Source organism: Salvelinus sp. IW2-2015, linkage group LG18 (assembly GCF_002910315.2).
Source record: "Salvelinus sp. IW2-2015 linkage group LG18, ASM291031v2, whole genome shotgun sequence".
NCBI classification, from domain to species: domain Eukaryota; kingdom Metazoa; phylum Chordata; class Actinopteri; order Salmoniformes; family Salmonidae; genus Salvelinus; species Salvelinus sp. IW2-2015.
In genome coordinates this window covers 143,505-161,824 of record NC_036858.1, presented here as the reverse complement: position 1 = coordinate 161,824, position 18,320 = coordinate 143,505, and the positions used below count along the sequence as shown (strand labels likewise).

The following is an 18,320-nucleotide window of genomic DNA, read 5'->3' as shown; positions in this document are numbered from 1 at the left end:
GGTACTATGCTCTGACGTCATCACCCCTGTGCTAGTCTCGGGCCTTGGTTGGTGCAAGTCCGACCTTTTTTCTAGAGGAGGGTTCCCAAACTTCGCCATCACCTTCTAGCATTTGGAAACTCACCCCCGCACCCCATGTCTAATTTCTATGGCACAAGCCTGTTTCATGACATCAATCTATTACATCCGTGTGCTTTCTGTCCTGGCGAAGAATAAAATTTAGGCAGGTTTTTAAAGCTTATTTTCTTGCCATTCCTCAGAATACGCTATGTTGGATCATGAGGTGCAGACGTATGACAGTCTCTTAGCGTTTTATAAGCTAATGTCGTTACAACATTTACTCTGTCTGTACCATTTTTTGCCATGCCGTCTTCAGCGCGCGCTTCGTAAACTTTCGCTCCATCGCCTCTCGCGACATCGGCCTCGCTAATCCTTCTTGTTGCACTATCTTTGAGGCTGCCCACCTCGCCACAACCCATATACTACCATCCACATCACTAATTCTATCGGTGCCTCATTAAACACTCATAGCTCGTGATATCTTCGACCGATTACTCATTTTTTGCTCACATCTGCGTTCTCCTCACCCTCATCCAATCGTTATGATATCCCCCGTTCTCATTATTGGTGTCTCGGGACACCATAAAAAAAAGCGACCCACGCCTCCTAGCTCTTGACTTACCTCGTCAGCTTTAAATCTCGCAGCTGTAGCAGCTTCTGCCCCTCTATTTCCTTTATTTATTTTTTTCAAGTCTTGTAATATGCAGCAATTCCGCCTACAACCAATATGAAGATATCGCCATCCACCATGCATCCTGCACTCTTCAAATACACTTTCTTTTCGACCGATCATAAATCACACTCTCATATATTCAAGCGACTTTCCCACATCTTCTCACTCTCCAGCCATGATCAGTTACATAAAGTATATAACTAGAACTTTCTACCCCTATGTTCAATTGTTGGTTAAATAATGCCAAAAAGAAGTGTTGGAGAAGAAAGTAAAAGTGCAATTTGTGCCATGTAAGAAAGCTAACGTTTAAGTTTCCATTGCTCAGAACATGAGAACATATGAAAGCTGGTGGTTCCTTTTAACATGAGTCTCATCAATATTCCCAGTTAAGAAGTTTTAGGTTGTAGTTTGTATAGGACTATTTCTCTCTATACAATTTATTTTCATATACCGTTTGACTTATATTGGATGTTCTTATAGGCACTATTAGTATTGCAGTGTAACAGTATATGCTTCCATCCCTCTCCTCGCCACTACCTGGGCTCGAACAGGAACACATTGACAACAGCCACCCTCGAAGCAGCGCTTACCCATGCAGAGCAAGGGGAACAACTACTCCAAGTCTCAGATCTTTCAGATGTGTCAGCCCTTTTCCGAGCCGCCTATCGCGTTCTCACGATCGTGTTGTTGAAACGCTACGTAGCGCGCACCCCGCTAACTAGCTAGCCAGTTTCACATCGGTACACCAGCCTAATTCGGAGCTGATAGGCTTGAAGTCATAAACTGCGCAATGCTTGAAGCATTGTGAAGAGCTGCTGGCAAAACGCACGAAAGTGCTGTTTGAATGAAATGCTTACGAGCCTGCTGGTGCCTACCATCGCTCAGTGCAGACTGCTCTATCAATCATTAGACTTAATTAACATTAATAACACATCAGAAAATACGAGCCTTAGGTTCATTAATATGGTCGAATCCGGAAACTATAATCTCGAAAACAAAAAAATTTATTCTTTCAGTGAAATATGGAACCGTTCTGTATTTTATTCTAACGGGTGGCATCCATAAGTCTAAATATTCCTGTTACATTGCACAAGCTCAATGTTCTATGTCATAATTACGTAAAATTCTGGCAAATTAGTTCGCAATGACCAGGCGGCCCAAACTGTGCATATACACTGACTCTGCGTGCAATGAACGCAAGAGAAGTGAACAATTTACCTGGTTAATATTGCCTGCTTACACCTGGATTTCTTTTAGCTAAATATGCAGGTTTAAAAATGTATACTTCTGTGTATTTGTTTTTAAGAAAGGCATTGATGTATGGTTAAGTACACATTGGAGCAACGACCAGTCCTTTTTCGCAATGCGCACCCACATCGATTATATGCAACGCAGGACACGCTAGATAAACTAGTAATATCATCAACCATGTGTAGTTAACTAGTGATTATGATTGATTGATTTTTATAAGATAAGTTTAATGCTAGCTAGCAACTTACCTTGGCTTCTTACTGCATTCACGTAACAGGCCAGGCGGTTAGAGCATTGGACTAGTTAACCGTAAGGTTGCAAGATTGAATCCCTGAGCTGACAAGGTAAAACGTCGGTCGTTCTGCCCCTGAGACAAGCAGTTAACCCACTGTTCCTAGGCCGTCATTGAAAAAGAATTTGTTCTTAACTGACTTGCCTAGTTAAATAAAGGTGTAAAAAAAAAACGGTTGTCCAAATAAATACAAGATTTCCGATTGTTGTGAAAACTTGAAAATCGTCCCTAATTAATCGGCCATTCCGATTAATCGGTGGACCTCTATAAAAAACGTTAGCTGACATTGGCTAGTTGATTTTGGTAAGTATATACATAGCTCTCTAAGGATGCAATTACTGACATGACCAGAGGATTCTACTTAATACAACTTTCAAGTGTAAATTGAAAGCCGGACTGAGTTCATTTAATGGCGCGCCCCACAGTTTGAACCACTATTTTAGAGGTACCTCAATGAGATTTCAAGTGGAAGCTCCAATCCACACCAGCAGTTAATGTCTTGGTCTTTTCCAGTGTTTATAGGTATCAGTATTCGATTAGGTTTTGGAAAGAGCCTAATGTTCACAACAAAGCCTATATGTTGGTTAATAATTAATCCGGTTTCGAATCTCAATGGTGATCTTTGGTGCCATTGATGGGTCTGACCCTGAGATTTTTTCACCTGCTGATGTTGTAATGCATACTTCAAGTTCACTGAAGCCATTTAAACCATCAACTATATTATTTTAACCACAACTATGTCTAAAGCCATGCAGCATGTTATCAACATAAAAGGCATACGGTGGTGGCAGGTTAGTCTGTTTAAGAGCGTTGCTGGTTCGAAACACTAGGTGAAATGTGATGTGCTGTGAGCAAGCACATAAAAGGCACATAACCTAATAGCTCTGTAAGTCGCTCTGGATAAGTGGTCTGCTAAATGACTAAAATGTAAATACCACGACTGATGTGCATCAGCTGACCTCACATACACATCCGCCTTCAACGGACAAACATTTTAGCTTACTCCGATGTTGTTCCGTGATCAGAATCTCTGGTAACGTGTCACCTCAGACGCATCCCTAAATCCTACAACCTGTCTGTCTCGTCTCGATCCAACTAGCTCGTTTGTGTAGCCTATTAGCGACTCAGATTACACATATTGCGTCTGTGTACACATTCAGCCCTCTGTAGCCTAATCACGCTCAACATTCTACTGCTTAAGCTGCACATTCGCTTGGCAATGCCTCATACATTCTTGCTGAGCTCCGTTCATTTGGAATACACTCAGTACCTTAATCTACTTAGCATTGATTATTTAGCTATTTAGGTTATCTTCCCCCGGGATATTGCATGATAGTACTGCATCATTGGTTTAAAGAAAAACACTCTTTACAATTTGCCTCTACATCTCGCTGGTAATTGAAAGAACAATAAGCTACTTAAATATGCTGTAAACTTTTTTAGTATCAATGAATAAATACACCACAGCAGGTTATTTGGCAGCCACTGCAGAAAATTCAAAATTAGACGCGTTTGGAAAACGTTTTGCTTACCACCAGTGGAGGCTAACCATATATGAAGCTTTCTATAGAGCATTCCAGGGCAGTAGTGTTCGAAGTGGACACGCTATCAGTTTTAGCAGTTTTCGCACACTAATGGTTAAGGTTAGGATTGGATTTGCGGGAAGCTTGATCCTATGATCTGTGAGAACTTCACCCAGGAGTGTGATATTCTGTTCACACAGGAGAGTGTAGTCTCACCGGTGAAGAGTTTGAAAGTGTCGATCAGCTGTGGTTATCTTTTTTTTCTGCACACGAACAGCTCTCTTCATAAGAGACGCTGTATCCCGTAGATTAGGCCAATCTCGGACCGGTTACTCCACGGTCGGTCAGGTACATTTTTACCACTAGTTACAGGTCTACACGCATGGTGGTTAATCATGTTTTGGTGAACCCTGACACAGGTTTCACCTGCTATGTGTTAGGTCAATTTTACTTAGATTTTTTTATTATTCCACCAGGAAAAGGCCATGGGCCACTGTTTTGAGACCTCTTCAAGAAGGCATTAGATATCAAAACAAACATTAACACATACAACTTAACGACATCAGACACCGTATTGATCCTGGTTGTCAGGTGGGTTTGCGTTCTTGGTTATTTTGTTAATGGAAATGGAGAGGAAGTTGGAGTGTGGTGTGCGTCCTCTCTACAGCCAGGTTGAACTCCATTTAAATTCCAGTTAACTAATTGAAGAAAGTCCCTATCTCACCACTCTTTTTCTCACTCAGTCACTCACACAAAAGCGTCCTACAGCTTGGACAGGGCAGGAGTCTCACTGGTGCAGGGTGACTTTCATGTGCTCCTGGAAATTATGATTCTACTACCCCACCTACCCCTAGCCCTGATAAAGAAATTGATTCTAACTACCCCACCTGCCCCTAGCCCTCTATAAAGAATGATATCTACTGCCCCCCTGCCCCTAGCCCTGATAGATGATTCTACGCCCCACCTGCCCCTGCTGCCTGATAAATTATTTCTACACCCACCTGCCCTACGCCCTGATAAAGATTGATTCTACTACTGTCCCCACCTCGCCCCTAGCCCCTTGATAAGAGATGTTTCTACACCCCACCTGCCCCCTAGCCCTGCATAAAGATATGATTCTACTACCCCACCTGCCCCAGCCTTCTCATAAAGAATGATTTCTACTTACCCATACCTGCCCCTAGCCCCTGCATAATGAAATGAGTATTCTACTACCCCACCTGCCCCTAGCCCGATAAAGAGGGCTATGATTCTACTACCCCCACCTGCCCCTAGCCCTCATAAAGAATGATTCTACTACCCCAACCTGCCCCTAGCCCTAATAAGAATGATTCTACTACCACCTGCCTGCCTAGCCCTGATAAAGAATGATTCTATACCCCACTGCCCCTACCCTGATAAAGAATTCGATTCTAACTTACCCCCCTGCCCTATTTCTACACCCCACCATGCCCTAGCCCTTCTCTCCTGATAAAGATTGATTCCTCTACTCGGGAGGCTGGTTTGGCTCTCCATCTCAGTAATCCATCAAGCTAAGGAAAGCTAGGTAGGCCCTGGTCTCATTCAGTCAGTTGTTTAGCGTTTATGTCCTTCAACCTAAGGAAAGCCCTGGTCGTCTCAGGTCAGGGTTATGTAGCCCTCTAAGGAAACCCCTGGTCCCATCCCGGATATGGTATATGTCCTCACACCTAAGGAAAGCCCTGGTCTCATTCAGTGTCAGTTGTTATAGGGTTATGTCCTTCAACACCTAAGAAAGCCTCTGGTGTCTTTCACTAAAGAGCTCTGAGGTTCAGGTTAAGTTAGCTCAACAAGAACGTTTTGTGGTTATGTCCTTCAACCTAAGGACAAGCCTCTAGTCTCATTCAGTCAGTTTGTTAGGGTTATGTCCTGCCTCAACCTAAGGAAAAGCCTTAGTCTCATTCAGTCAGTGTTTGGGTGTGGTATGTCCTTCAACCTAAGGAAAGCTAGTCTCATTCAGTCAGTTGTTAGGGTTATGTCCTTTCAACCTAAGGAAAGCCCTGGTCTCATTCAGTCAGTTGTTAAAGGGTTATGTCTTCAACCTAAGGAAAGCTCTAGTGCTCTCATTCAGTCAGTTGTTAGGTTATGTCACCAAGGAACTTGCCATCTCATGTTAGTTACTTCCTTACTATGAAAGCCCTGGCTCTCATTCCAAGTAGTCTTTGGTTAGGTTCATGGTCTTAACTAAGGAAACCCTCTATTCATCGTGTCTAGTTATGTCCTTCAACGTCTTAGAAACGTTGTACTCCTGCCGTCCTTCATTGTAGTGCTTTGTCCTTCACAGCCTAAGCGTGAAATGCTACCTAGGTCTCATTCAGCTCACAGTTTGGTAGCGGTATGTTAATAAGCTTTGTCCTCATTCGTCGTTTGTTTCTCAACCTTAGCGTGAAAGCCTCTGTCTTCATTTACAGGATCCAGTTTGTTCCTAGGGTTATGTCCTTCACCTAAAGCGAAAGCCCTCCTGCGTCTCCATTTCAGTCACGTGTGTCAGCGGTTATGTCTTCTCAACTCAGTATTTTGGATGCCCATGTCTTCACGCCTCTCAGGTCTACTCGTCTAGGAGTTACTGTCCTTTCCACCTAAGAAAGCCCTGCTAGTCTCATTCGGCAGTTTTAGGGTTATGTCCTTCAACTAAGGAACAAGGACTCTAGTCTCATTTCAGCAGTTGTTTAGGGTTATGTCTTAACCTAAGGAAAAGCCTGGCATGTCTCACTGTCAGGTAACGTCTTAGGTCTATGTCTTCATCCGGGTATAAATTTTGCCTGCCTGCATATCAGCCTACATTGTTAGTATCCAACCTGACTGGTCTCATTCAGTCAGTTAGTTTAGCTATGCGCATTCGAACTAAGAAGCCTGTCCATATTCAGTCTAGTCTTTAGGGTTCCTTCAACCGAACCAAAGCGAGCCCCTGGTCTCATTCAGGTCAGTTGTTAGTGTTATGTCCGCTTCCAACCTTAGGTAAGCCTGGTCTCCCATTCCCAGGTTTCAGATCTGTCTAGCGTTAGTCCTTCAACCTAAGAGCTGCTCATTCAGTCTTTAGGTTTAGCCTCCAATATAAGAAGTCTGTCCATTTCGTAGTTTTGCTTATGTTCCTTCCTAAGGAGCCCGTCTCATTCTCATCTTGTAGGTTCTGTTCCCTTCAACCTAGAAGCTTTGTCTCACGGATTACACAGCCCCTCAGTTTGCGCTTCTGCAAGGGATTCTAGTCCCTACAACCTAGGTGAACAGCCCGCTGTCCTCATTCAGTCAGTTGTTAGTTGGTTGTGTCCTTCCAATTCTAAAGTTTGAAACCGGCACCCCCTGGCTCCTCATTCATGTATCTCGTCTGTTTATGGGGTTTAGTTCCTTCAACCTAGGAAAGCCCTGGCTCATGGTCATTCCAGTCAGTTTTAGGGTTATGTCCTTCAACCTAAGGAAAGCCCTGGTCTCATTCAGTCAGTTTTAGGAGTTATGTCCTTCAACCTAAGGAAGCCCTGGTCTCATTCAGTCAGTTTGTTAGGGTTTATGTCCTTCACCTAAGGAAAGCCCTGGTCTCATTCAGTCAGTTGTTAGGGTTATGGCCTTCAACCTAAGGAAAGCCTGGTCTCATTCCCAGTCTCAGTTTGTTAGGGTTATGTCCTTCTAACCTCCAGGAAACGCCTGGTCTCATTCAGTCTCAGTTTGTCTTAGGGTTATGTCCTTCAACCTAAGAAACGCCCTGGTCTCATCTCAGTCAGTTGTTAGGTTATGTCCTTCAACCTAAGGAAAGCCTACGTCTCATTCACGTACAGTTGATTAGGGTATATGTCCTTCAACTAAGGAAAGCCTTTGTCTCACTTCAGTCAGTTGTTTAGGGTCTATAGCTCCTTCAAACCTAAGGAAACCGGCTCTTTGAGTCTCATTCACGTCAGTTTGTTCAGTGGTTATGTCCTTCAACCTAGAGAAAGCCGCTGCAGTCTATTCAGTCAGTTTGTTAGGGTTGTCCTCTCAACCTTAGGAATGAAAGCCCTGTGGTCCTCATTCAAGATCAGTCCCAGCATTCCGTACTCTCTGAGTCTCGATTCAGGCGTTATTGCCAACATTCAAGCCTACTAAGCAAAGCCCCTGGTCCATTCCCAATTCCAGTTGTTAGTGGTTATCGTCCTTCATAGCCTACAGAGAAGGTCCCACTCGACATTGTCGCTACGTACGTCTTTGAGTTAGTTCCTACGCAGGCCGCTGTAGTCTTTCTCTTCCCCACGTGTCTAGGCGTTATTTACCCTTCAACCTTAAGGAAACCCTGGTCTCATTCAGTCTAGTGTAGGGTTATTCTCAACCTAAGGAAAGCCCTCGGTCTCTCATTCAGTCGTTGTTGAGGTTATGTCCTTCTTCAACCTAAGGAAATGCCCTGGTCTCATTCAGTCAGTTGTTAGGGTTATGTCCTTCAACCTAGGACAACCCCTGGTCTTTCATTCAGTCAGTTGTTGAGGTTATTGTCCTTCAACCTAAGGAAGTGTAGTCTCATTCAGTCAGTTGTTAGGGTTTATGTCCTTCAACCGTAAGGAAACTCTCGTCTCATTCGTCAGTTGTTCAGGGTATAGTCCTTCAACTAAGGGAAGCTCTGTCTCATCTCAGGTCTAATGGTTCTTCTTTGAGGTGTGTTATGTCTTAACCCTAAGAAAGCCTGGTCTCATTTCGTCAGTTGTTAGGTTATGTCCCTTCAACCGTAAGAAGCCTTGGTCTCATTCTTCAGTTGTCTAGGGTTATGTCCTTCCAACCTAAGGAAAGCCTGTCGTCATTCAGTCAGTTTTTAGGTTTGTCCTTCACCTAGAGAAAGCCCTGGTCTCTTCAGCAGTTGTTAGGGTTATGTCCCTTCCAACTAACGGAAGCCCTGGTCTCATTCAGTCGTTGTTAGTTATGTCCTTCAACCTAAGAAACCCTCGGTTCATTCAGTCAGTTGTTAGGGTTATGCCTTCAACCTAAGGAAAGCCTGGTCTCATTTCAGTCATGGTTTAGGTTATGTCCTCATACCATAGGAAGCCTGTCGCTATTCAGCAGTTGTTAGGGATTTTAGTCCTTCAAACCTAAGGAAGCCCTGTTCTTCATTCAGTCAGTTGTGGTTATGTCTTACCTAAGAAAGCCCTCGAGTTCATTCAGTTCATTGTTAGGTTATGTCCTTCAACCTATAGGAAGCCCTGTCTCATTCAGTCAGTTGTTAGGGTCTATGTCCCTCAACCTAAGAAAGGTTGAGAGCTGACCTTGGTCCACTATCAGTTGAAAGGTCCACTCCCAATATGGCTATAACCAGTTCTGCAGGTTGTTATATAATTCACTGTATAGAGGGTCTTGACATATAACTCTGGAGTCATATTCTCAACTGACTTTGCCTCTTGCAGCAGGACTTCCTAACTAGATAAGTAGACATTTGGACCACGCAGAAGAGGCTGCTTGTACAAAGCAGAAATAAACTGATCTACCAGCAAGAGAACTCATTCTTGGATGCATCTTCAATTAGGTTGTCCCTGAAACTATTTTTTATTTACCTTTATTTAGAACTGAGGCATGTCGTTAAGACAAATTCTAATTTTACGAATGACGCCTAGACGTGGGTACTGCCTAGCTCAGGGGCGAACGACAGCTCGGGGATTCGACCTCAACCGCTTTCGGTATACTAGCCACGCTCTAACCAACTAGCTACCCTGATTTAACCCTGATAATACCCCCCCCCCCCCCCCCCCCGCCCCCCCCCCCCCCCCCCCGCGAGTAGAATCATTCTTTATCAGGGCTAGGGGCAGGTGGGGCAGTAGAATCATTCTTTATCAGGGCTAGGGGCAGGTGGGGTAGTAGAATCATTCTTTATCAGGGCTAGGGGTAGGTGGGGTAGTAGAATCATAATTTTTCAGGGAGCACATGAAAGTCACCTCACCAGTGAGACTCCTGCCCTGTCCAGCTGTAGGACTTTTGTGTGAGTGACTGAGTGAGAAAAGAGTTGGAATTTGGTTTACTTTCTTAATTGACTGGAATTTAAATGGAGTTCAACCCTGGTGTAGTCCACCACACTCCAACCTTCCTCTTCATTTCCATTATAAACCAAGAGACCAGAACCCAACCTTCACCGGATCATATTGTTGTGTTGATTGTATTGTGTAATGTTGTTTTGATTACTAATGCCTTCTTGGACAGGTCTCAAAACAGTGCCTCTCAATGGGCTTTTCCTGGTGAATAAAGGTTAAATAAAAAAATTCTAAGTAAAATTGACCTACACATAGCAGTGAAACCTGTGTCAGTGTCCACAAAACATGTTACCCATCTGTGAACTGTAACTAGTGGTAGAAAATGTACCTGACCGATGGTACCTGGTCTCTAATCTGGGATCTCTCTTTATGAGAGCTGTTCTGTGCAAACAAAGATAACCACATTTTCAAAACAGGCTGTTCACCCTCACTTCCTTCACTGACTGTGTCAGATACACACTCCTGGGTGAAGTTTCCCCTAACTACAGATCTAGGATCAGCTTCCCCAAACCCAATCCTAACCTTAACCATTAGTGTGGRAAATGCTAAACTGATCAGYGTCCACTTCACACTACTCCCTGGATGCTCTATAGAAAGCCTTCATATTGGTTAGCCTCCACTGTGGTTATAGCAAAACGTTTTCCAAACGCGTCTAATTTTGAATTTTTCTGCAGTGGCTGCCAAATAACCTGCTGTGGTGTTATTATTCATTGATACTAAAAAGTTACAGCATATTTAAGTAGCTTATTGTTCAATTCATTACCAGCGAGATGTAGGCAAATTGTAAGAGTGTTTTCTTTAACCAACTGATGCAGTACTTCATGCAATATCCCTGGGGAAGATAACCTATAGCTATAATAATCAATGGTAAATGTTAAGACTGGAGGTTATCCAAATGACAGCTCAGCAAGAATGTTGAGGGCATTGCCAAGCTGAATGTGCAATTTTAATCTTGTGTAATAGGCTACACCACTTCAGGTCAATCAGGGCTGATTTCAAATCTCTATATTTACACTGATATTGATCACACACCATTCGGGTAAATGTTGTGTTACGGATATGGTCATCTATAGCCTCAGTTTGTATTTACATTTTAGTMATTTAGCAGACACTTATCCAGAGCGACTTACAGGAGCTATTAGAATTATGTGCCTTGCTCACAGGCACATCAACACACTTTTCACCTAGTTGATTCCAACCAGCAACGCTCTTAACCRCTAGACTACCTGCCACCCCGTATGCCTTTTATGTGACTACATGCTGCATGGCATTAGACATAGTTAGTGGTTAAAATAATATAGTTGATGGTTTAAATGGCTTCAGTGAACTTGAAGTATGCATTACAACATCAGCATGTGAAAAATCTCAGGGTCAGACCCATCAAATGGCACCAAAGATCACCATTGAGATTTGAAACACCGGATTAATTATTAACCAACATATAGGCTTTGTTGTGAACATTAGGCTCTTTCCAAAAACCTAATCGGAATACTGATACCATAACACACTGGAAAAGACCAAGACATTAACTGCTGGTGTGKATTGGAGCTTCCACTTGAAATCTCATTGAGGTACCTCTAAAATAGTGGTTCCCAAACTGTGGGGCGCGCCCATTAAATGAACTCAGTCCGGCTTTCAATTTACACTTGAAAGTTGTATTAGTGAATCCTCTTGGTCAATGTCAGTAATTGCGATACCTAGGAAGAGCTATGTATAATACACACTTACCAAAATCAACTAGCCAATGTCAGCAAACAGTTTTTATAGAGGGTCACCGATTATCGGCAATGGCCGATTAATTAGGGACGATTTCAAGTTTTCAAACAATCGGAAATCTGTATTTTTGGTGACAACCGTTTTTCTTTTTTACTACCTTTAATTTAACTAGGCATAGTCATTAAGAACAAATTCTTTTTCAATGACGGACCTAGAACAGTGGCGATTAACTTGCCTGTTAGTGGACAGCAGAGCAGAACGACTTGTATTACCTGTGTCAGCTCAAGGGATGCAAGTCTTGCAGACCTTACGGTTTATATAGTCAATGCTCTAACCGCCTGGCCTTGTACGTGAATGCAGTAAGAAGCCAAGGTAAGTTGCGTAGCTGAGCATTAAACTTATTCTTATAAAAATCAATCAATCATAACTCACTAGTTAACTACACATGGTTTGATGATATATACTAGTTTATCTAGGCGTGTCCTGACGTTGCATATAGATCGATGTGGGTGCACGCATTGCGAAAAAGGACTGTCGTAATGCTCCAATGGTATACATATAACCATAAACATCAATGCCCTTTCTTAAAAATCAATACTAAACAGAAGTATACATTTTCTAAAACCTGCATATTTAGCGACCAAGAAATCCAGTGTTACTAGGCAGGCCAATATTAACCAGGTGAAATTGTGTTCACTTCTCTTGCGTTTCATTGCACGCAAGAGTCAGGTATAGTGCAAAACGTTTTGGCCGCCTGGGCTCATTTGCCGAACATAATCTTGCCAGAACTTTTACGTAATTATGACATAAATGAAGGCTTGTGCAATGTAACAGGAAATATTTAGACATTAATGAAGATGCCACCCGTTAGAAAAAATACAGAAACAGTTCCATATTTCACTGAAAAAGATATAAGTTTTTTGTGTTTTCGAGATTATAGTTTCCGGATTCGACCATATTAATGACCTAAGGCCTCTATTTCGTGACTTGTTATCCTATGTATCATTAAATTAAGTCTACTGATTAATTGACTAGAGCAGTCTTGGACTGTACGCGATGGTAGGCACCAAGCAGGCTCGTAAGCATTCATTTCAATACCAGCACTGTTCGTTGCGTTTTGCCAAGCAGCTCTTCACAATCGCTTCAAGCATTGCGCTTGTTTATGACTTGCAAGCGGCTATCAGCTCCCGAGATTAGGCTGGTGTTAACCCGATGTGAAATGGCTAGCTAGTTAGCGGGGTGCGCGCTAATAGCGTTTCAAACATCCTCGCTCTGAGATTGGAGTATTGTTCCCCTTGCTCTGCATGGGTTAACGCTGCTTCGAGGGTCTGTTGTCAATGTTCCCTGTTCGAGCCCAGGTAGGGCGAGGAGAGGGAGGAAGCTATACTGTTACACTGGCAATACTAAAGTGCCTATAAGAACATCCAATAGTTCAAATGTATATGAAAGATAAACTGTATAAGAGAAATGTCCTATAATAACTACAACCTAAAACTTTTAACTGGGAATATTGAAGACTCATGTTAAAAGGAACCACCAGCTTTCATATTGTTCTCATGTTCTGAGCAAACTTAAACGTTAGCTTTTTTACATGGCACAAATTGCACTTTTACTTTCTTCTCCACACACTTTTTTTTGCATTATTTAACCAAATTGAACATGTTTCATTATTTATTTGAGGCTAAAATGATTTTATTGATGTATTATATTAAGTTAAGAAGTGTTTATTCAGTATTGTTGTAATTGTCATTATTACACAATAAAAATAAAAATAAAGAAATCGACCGATAACAGCGTAATCGGCTTTTTTTTTGGTCCTCCAATAATCGGTATCGGCGTTGAAAAATCATAATCGGTCGACCGCTAGTTTTTTAGACCATAGATTTTGTTGTAATGTTTGAGCCACTCAAATATCACATAATACACATTAGACATGGCAAAATGTATAGAATTGTAACAAAATTAGCTTTAAAACGGCTAAATGCTCTCTGCACCTCATGACAAAATTTCTAGAATTGCAGAAAATAAGCTTTAAAAACCTGCTAAATTTTTTCTTCGCCAACAAGACGGGTGGTAATAGTTTGTGTCATGAACAGTGCTTGTGCCCATAGAAATAGACATGGGGTGCGGGTTGTTTTCCAATGCTAGAAGGTTTGGGAAGTTTGGGAACCCCTCCTCTAAAAACAGAGGGGGGACTTGCAACCAACCTGGACTCAGGGGTAGACGTAACATAGTACATGGAAATCCGAGAACACTCCAATTAGTATGATATGTTACAATTCATATTGTATGTATTAATATGCTACGAATTTGCAAAATGTATGATATGTTACAAATTTTAATTTGATGTTAGCTAGGTGGCTAACATTAGCTAGGCTAGGGGTTAAGGTTAGAGTTTGGCTAAAGTGTTAAGGTTCGGGGTAGGGTTAGCTAACATGCTAAGTATTTGCAAAGTAGCTCAAAAGTAGTAAATAGTTGCAAAGTTACTAATCATCTAAAATCCTAAATTTCCYCATGATGAGACTCAAACATGCAACCTTYRGGTTGCTAGACGTTCGCGCTATACTCCTGACCAACCCAATTTTGTGCAACTGCAGCCTGCAATTCAGGGCGTTCCTGCATGTGGGCATCAAGCATCTGCAGGAACGCTCTCGAGCATCCCATTAGTTCCTTCAAGTACACCTCTCCACCCCTTCGAGCATCCCATTGGTTCCTGAATGAATGCCCCCCCCCAGCACCCNGGCTAAAGTGTTAAGGTTCGGGGTAGGGTTAGCTAACATGCTAAGTATTTGCAAAGTAGCTCAAAAGTAGTAAATAGTTGCAAAGTTACTAATCATCTAAAATCCTAAATTTCCYCATGATGAGACTCAAACATGCAACCTTYRGGTTGCTAGACGTTCGCGCTATACTCCTGACCAACCCAATTTTGTGCAACTGCAGCCTGCAATTCAGGGCGTTCCTGCATGTGGGCATCAAGCATCTGCAGGAACGCTCTCGAGCATCCCATTAGTTCCTTCAAGTACACCTCTCCACCCCTTCGAGCATCCCATTGGTTCCTGAATGAATGCCCCCCCCCAGCACCCCATTGTCCCCCCCTTCTCAATACCACAGCAGACGGGAGGCAAGGGTGACAGTGTGCTAGCTAGCTTGATAGTTAGCGACACAGTGTGCTAGCTAGCTTGATAGTTAGCGACACAGTGTGCTAGCTAGCGTGATCATTAGCGACACTGTGTGCTAGCTAGCGACACAATGCATTCGCTCACTTGATAGTTAGCGAAACGGTGTACTAGCTAGCTTGATAGTTAGCGACACTATGTCACCCCCGCCTCCCACCTGCCAGTGTCCTCCTTTGGACTAGCTGGCTAAGCTAACACACTGTGTAATTCGCTGCCGCCTGCCAAACACCTGCCATCACCGTTAAGAGAATTGCGGGAAAACAGTACCTGGCAGTTGGGGGTGAAGGACACTGTCTACCAGTGWAGGGCTCGCTACTGTTGTCACCCCCGCCCATTCTTCTGTGGAGTTTATTGACAGCTGGCATCCAACATGATTGTGCATTAATGACCCCTACTTYACTGGAGCGCCCCCACCTCCCACCTGTGCTAACTTACAAATGGATYAATGAAAGTATAATGAGGGGTTGCTGCAGATGCAGGAATGCCTCGAATTGGGCACAGCAATTGTACCCTTCTCGACCAACCACCCTACTTTCGTTTTTGMCTTAATTAACCTTTTGTCTTATGTAAAGGTAACATATCATACTAATTTGAGTATCTCGGATTTATATTTACTATGTTACGTCTAGTCTATGAGACCAGGCTGGCGCGACAACTAGGGCACAGCAGACAATTCTCTCTCTCAGGTCTAACACAATTAGAGATGGAGCAGAGGAATGCCGACTAGCATGCTAAGCCAGTGGACCGCTGAACTTGCCCTAGGTCTTTTCTAGAAAGAAACTCAGCTCAACAACGCCGAAGAGAATGTTTCACAATGTCACAGAGATTGTTGTTCAATAATGGCAGTTCAGAAGTACCCTACTTGTGACAAGTGTAATCTACGCTGACAAATTAACACTTTACACGATTCCCATCAAATGTTCTAGTTTCGTGAGTCTGACATTCCACTGTCATGTAAACAATAGCAAACAACTTACCTGGCTTCTTTACATTTCTCAGCTTCATAGTGATGCACGCAGGTGCATTCAAAAACACTTATTAATACCCGAAAAAATACAGGCATGCAAAGTTAAGATCAGTGTTTACAAWTATTTTAGATTCCCCAGTTTATACAGCAAAGAAAATGCAACTTTTTTGCACTGTGACTTCGACTAAAAGTTTGAACTTCTTGAACAGCATCCTAGRAACCAGGGAAGGGAATTTTGTACATTTGGGGGCGGTGTCCTGGCTCTTTAACCCAGCCTTGCGGAGACAGAGGGCGGCCGCTAATTGGCCGAAGTACGCCAAGCCTTCTTATCAGGAGCCATTTCAGCACAACTTCTGACTGAGAAGACACCAATCACGGTGCACCCATTGCAAAAACAAAAGGAGTCACATAGTTTCTAAAACAACGTAGCTGGAACTAACAATAGCTAATATCCAGGACATTTTCCTTAAGATGAGAAAAAAATAGTTTAATAGAATGGTTTGCTGACAGACAAAAGCAGTCATGATAGTCGCAGTCCCTTKAATCAGAATCGCCTTTATTCGCCAAGCACATTTACAGTGGGTTACACGGAAGTGCCTACCCGGAATTTGACTTGGTTAACTTGTGCTGCTATAACAGTACCTCTCCTCGCCCCGAAGCAGGGACCCTCTGCACACATCGACAACAGCCACCCTCGAAGCATCGTTACCCATYGCTCCACAAAAGCCACGACCCGTGCCTAACAAGGGGAACACCTACTTCAAGGTCTCAGAGCGAGACGTCACCGAATGAAACGCTATTAGCGCGCACCCCGCTAACTAGCTAGCCATTTCACATCGATTACACTGCCAACAATGTAGGCTACAGCTGATTATTTAAACCGTTTGATTCCATCAACTACCTAGCGATAGACAAAATATAGGCCTACAGTATATACTGTACAATACMCCGTGGCTGCCTTGCAAACACATATGATTATACAAGATGTCAGTATTTTCCTTGCATAGCTATGGCCAGCTGACTTATGCAACGTCTCTACATTCAACTACCTGCAGCATGCATGTAACCGGGTGGGTATAATTTGTGGAACGTTCCAACAGGAATCTGTTCCAAAAACTAAGTATCAAGGTTGCCAACAAGCAACGCATACAAAGTTGTATAGCGGCAGAATAAGATACCGGGGAGTGGGCAATTTGGTTAAGTTTTTCATTCACCACGTCTATTCCGAACAATGTCTATCCTCACTCTGGTATCCTATRGACAAWCATTAAGAATAAKCTACGTGGTGAGTTGATGCCTATTCGTCAGCTARCTAGGTGAATTGATCATGCTACTTTGCATACATTGTTGGAACGTTCCACAAATTATACCCACCCCGTGTAACYTAGTGGTTTTCAAACATCTCCCCGGGGACACCCAGGCGGTTCACAATGTTATTGCCCTGAACTAGCTCACCTATTTAAGTGCTAGCTGAGTAGTTGACAAGTTGCACCAGGTGTGAATGTGATAGCAGTGGAATAGTTCAAATAGATGGAATGGCTTGGGGGGGGGGTAACCGAGGAAAATATATGAAAACCCCTGATGTAGCCTAATGTAACATATTGTAATTGTGTCATTTGATGAGTAAACCCATAAATTACTAAATAAAAAATCTACACCTGTAAAACCCATTGACAGCGACACTTACGTGGTCTGTTCTTCTTCACTGATTCAACTCTTCTTCGTAACCTGCATCTTTTCGCAGGGGAGGACCCATTGGCTTCGACGTCATCGGTATGCAGATAATGGTAGTGTTCAACGTTGCTAGTACCGCCACTACAGTTTCCACTTGAATTGTATGCATTGCATCCACCTTTGCTAGCCTGAGAATGAAACCCCCTTTGCAGTCCATTGGCATAACACAATCCMGACCCGTTTTTATCGATAATTGATTTGGCTTTATCCATTGTTGCARCTAACTAGCTACGTATGATAGAAGATGATACCAAGCTAAAGGAAACGAGCTGCTAYCACTATAGCTGACATTCGCTCATGCGATAAAATGCAACCCTGTGCGCACGCTCAATAAAAAAAAAAAAAAAGTGTTTCATATGAAATTGCTCTTAAATGGTAGAAAATATTTATCCGCTCTTGGTACCGATAACTTTTATTCTGTTGATAAAAAGTGTGAAGACCTATCCGCTAAAACACGGTTTGGTCTAGGTCACTGTCGGTCATTTTCCCACTTTACAGTCCGCTGTCGGAGTCAAACTGCCAGGTTGTTAGCTAGCTAGTTACGTCACACACAATGGCTCCTCGAACCCGTTTACCCTCCAGGGGACACAGGCAATGCGCTCCTGTTCTATACAGAAAATACAACCAAGCATTCAGSTTTACATGCATAAAAAGTAGAACAGTCGCCCAGGCAATGGATAATCTAATTATTGTTAGATTATTAAATGTTATTCCCTCTGGATGCAACGTTCAGCCATGGCTCTGCCATATTTATAGGTATGCATTAAGCAATGGTCATGAGTGCTGTTAGTAGCCTAGACAGTAATGTCGACATGATTTATAACACACAAACACAGCCAAGTGGAGGGCATGACCGGCTGTGATGAACATTTTCCYATATGTGTCAAAACTGACTCCGATGGAGAAGCTGTTTACTTCTCGCTATGTCATGTTGTTTT

At 42.8% G+C, this 18,320-nt stretch overlaps 1 protein-coding gene across 3 annotated transcripts in view; it reads right to left on the bottom strand.

Moving 5' to 3' along the window:
• Positions 1-17,898, bottom strand: part of LOC111978261 (pantothenate kinase 3) — a 38,234-nt gene extending 20,336 nt beyond the window's left edge. Inside the window, exon 1 of one of the 3 annotated variants that reach the window (XM_024008216.3) lies at positions 17,336-17,898. In XM_024008216.3, the coding sequence (XP_023863984.1) occupies positions 17,336-17,594 (259 nt within the window). In that variant the 5' untranslated portion in view covers positions 17,595-17,898. Of the gene's footprint in view, positions 1-15,658; positions 15,897-17,335 lie in introns of those variants that run through there. The other 2 variants (XM_024008217.3, XM_024008218.3) reach the window with 2 other exon arrangements.
• Positions 17,899-18,320: the final 422 nt, after the last annotated feature.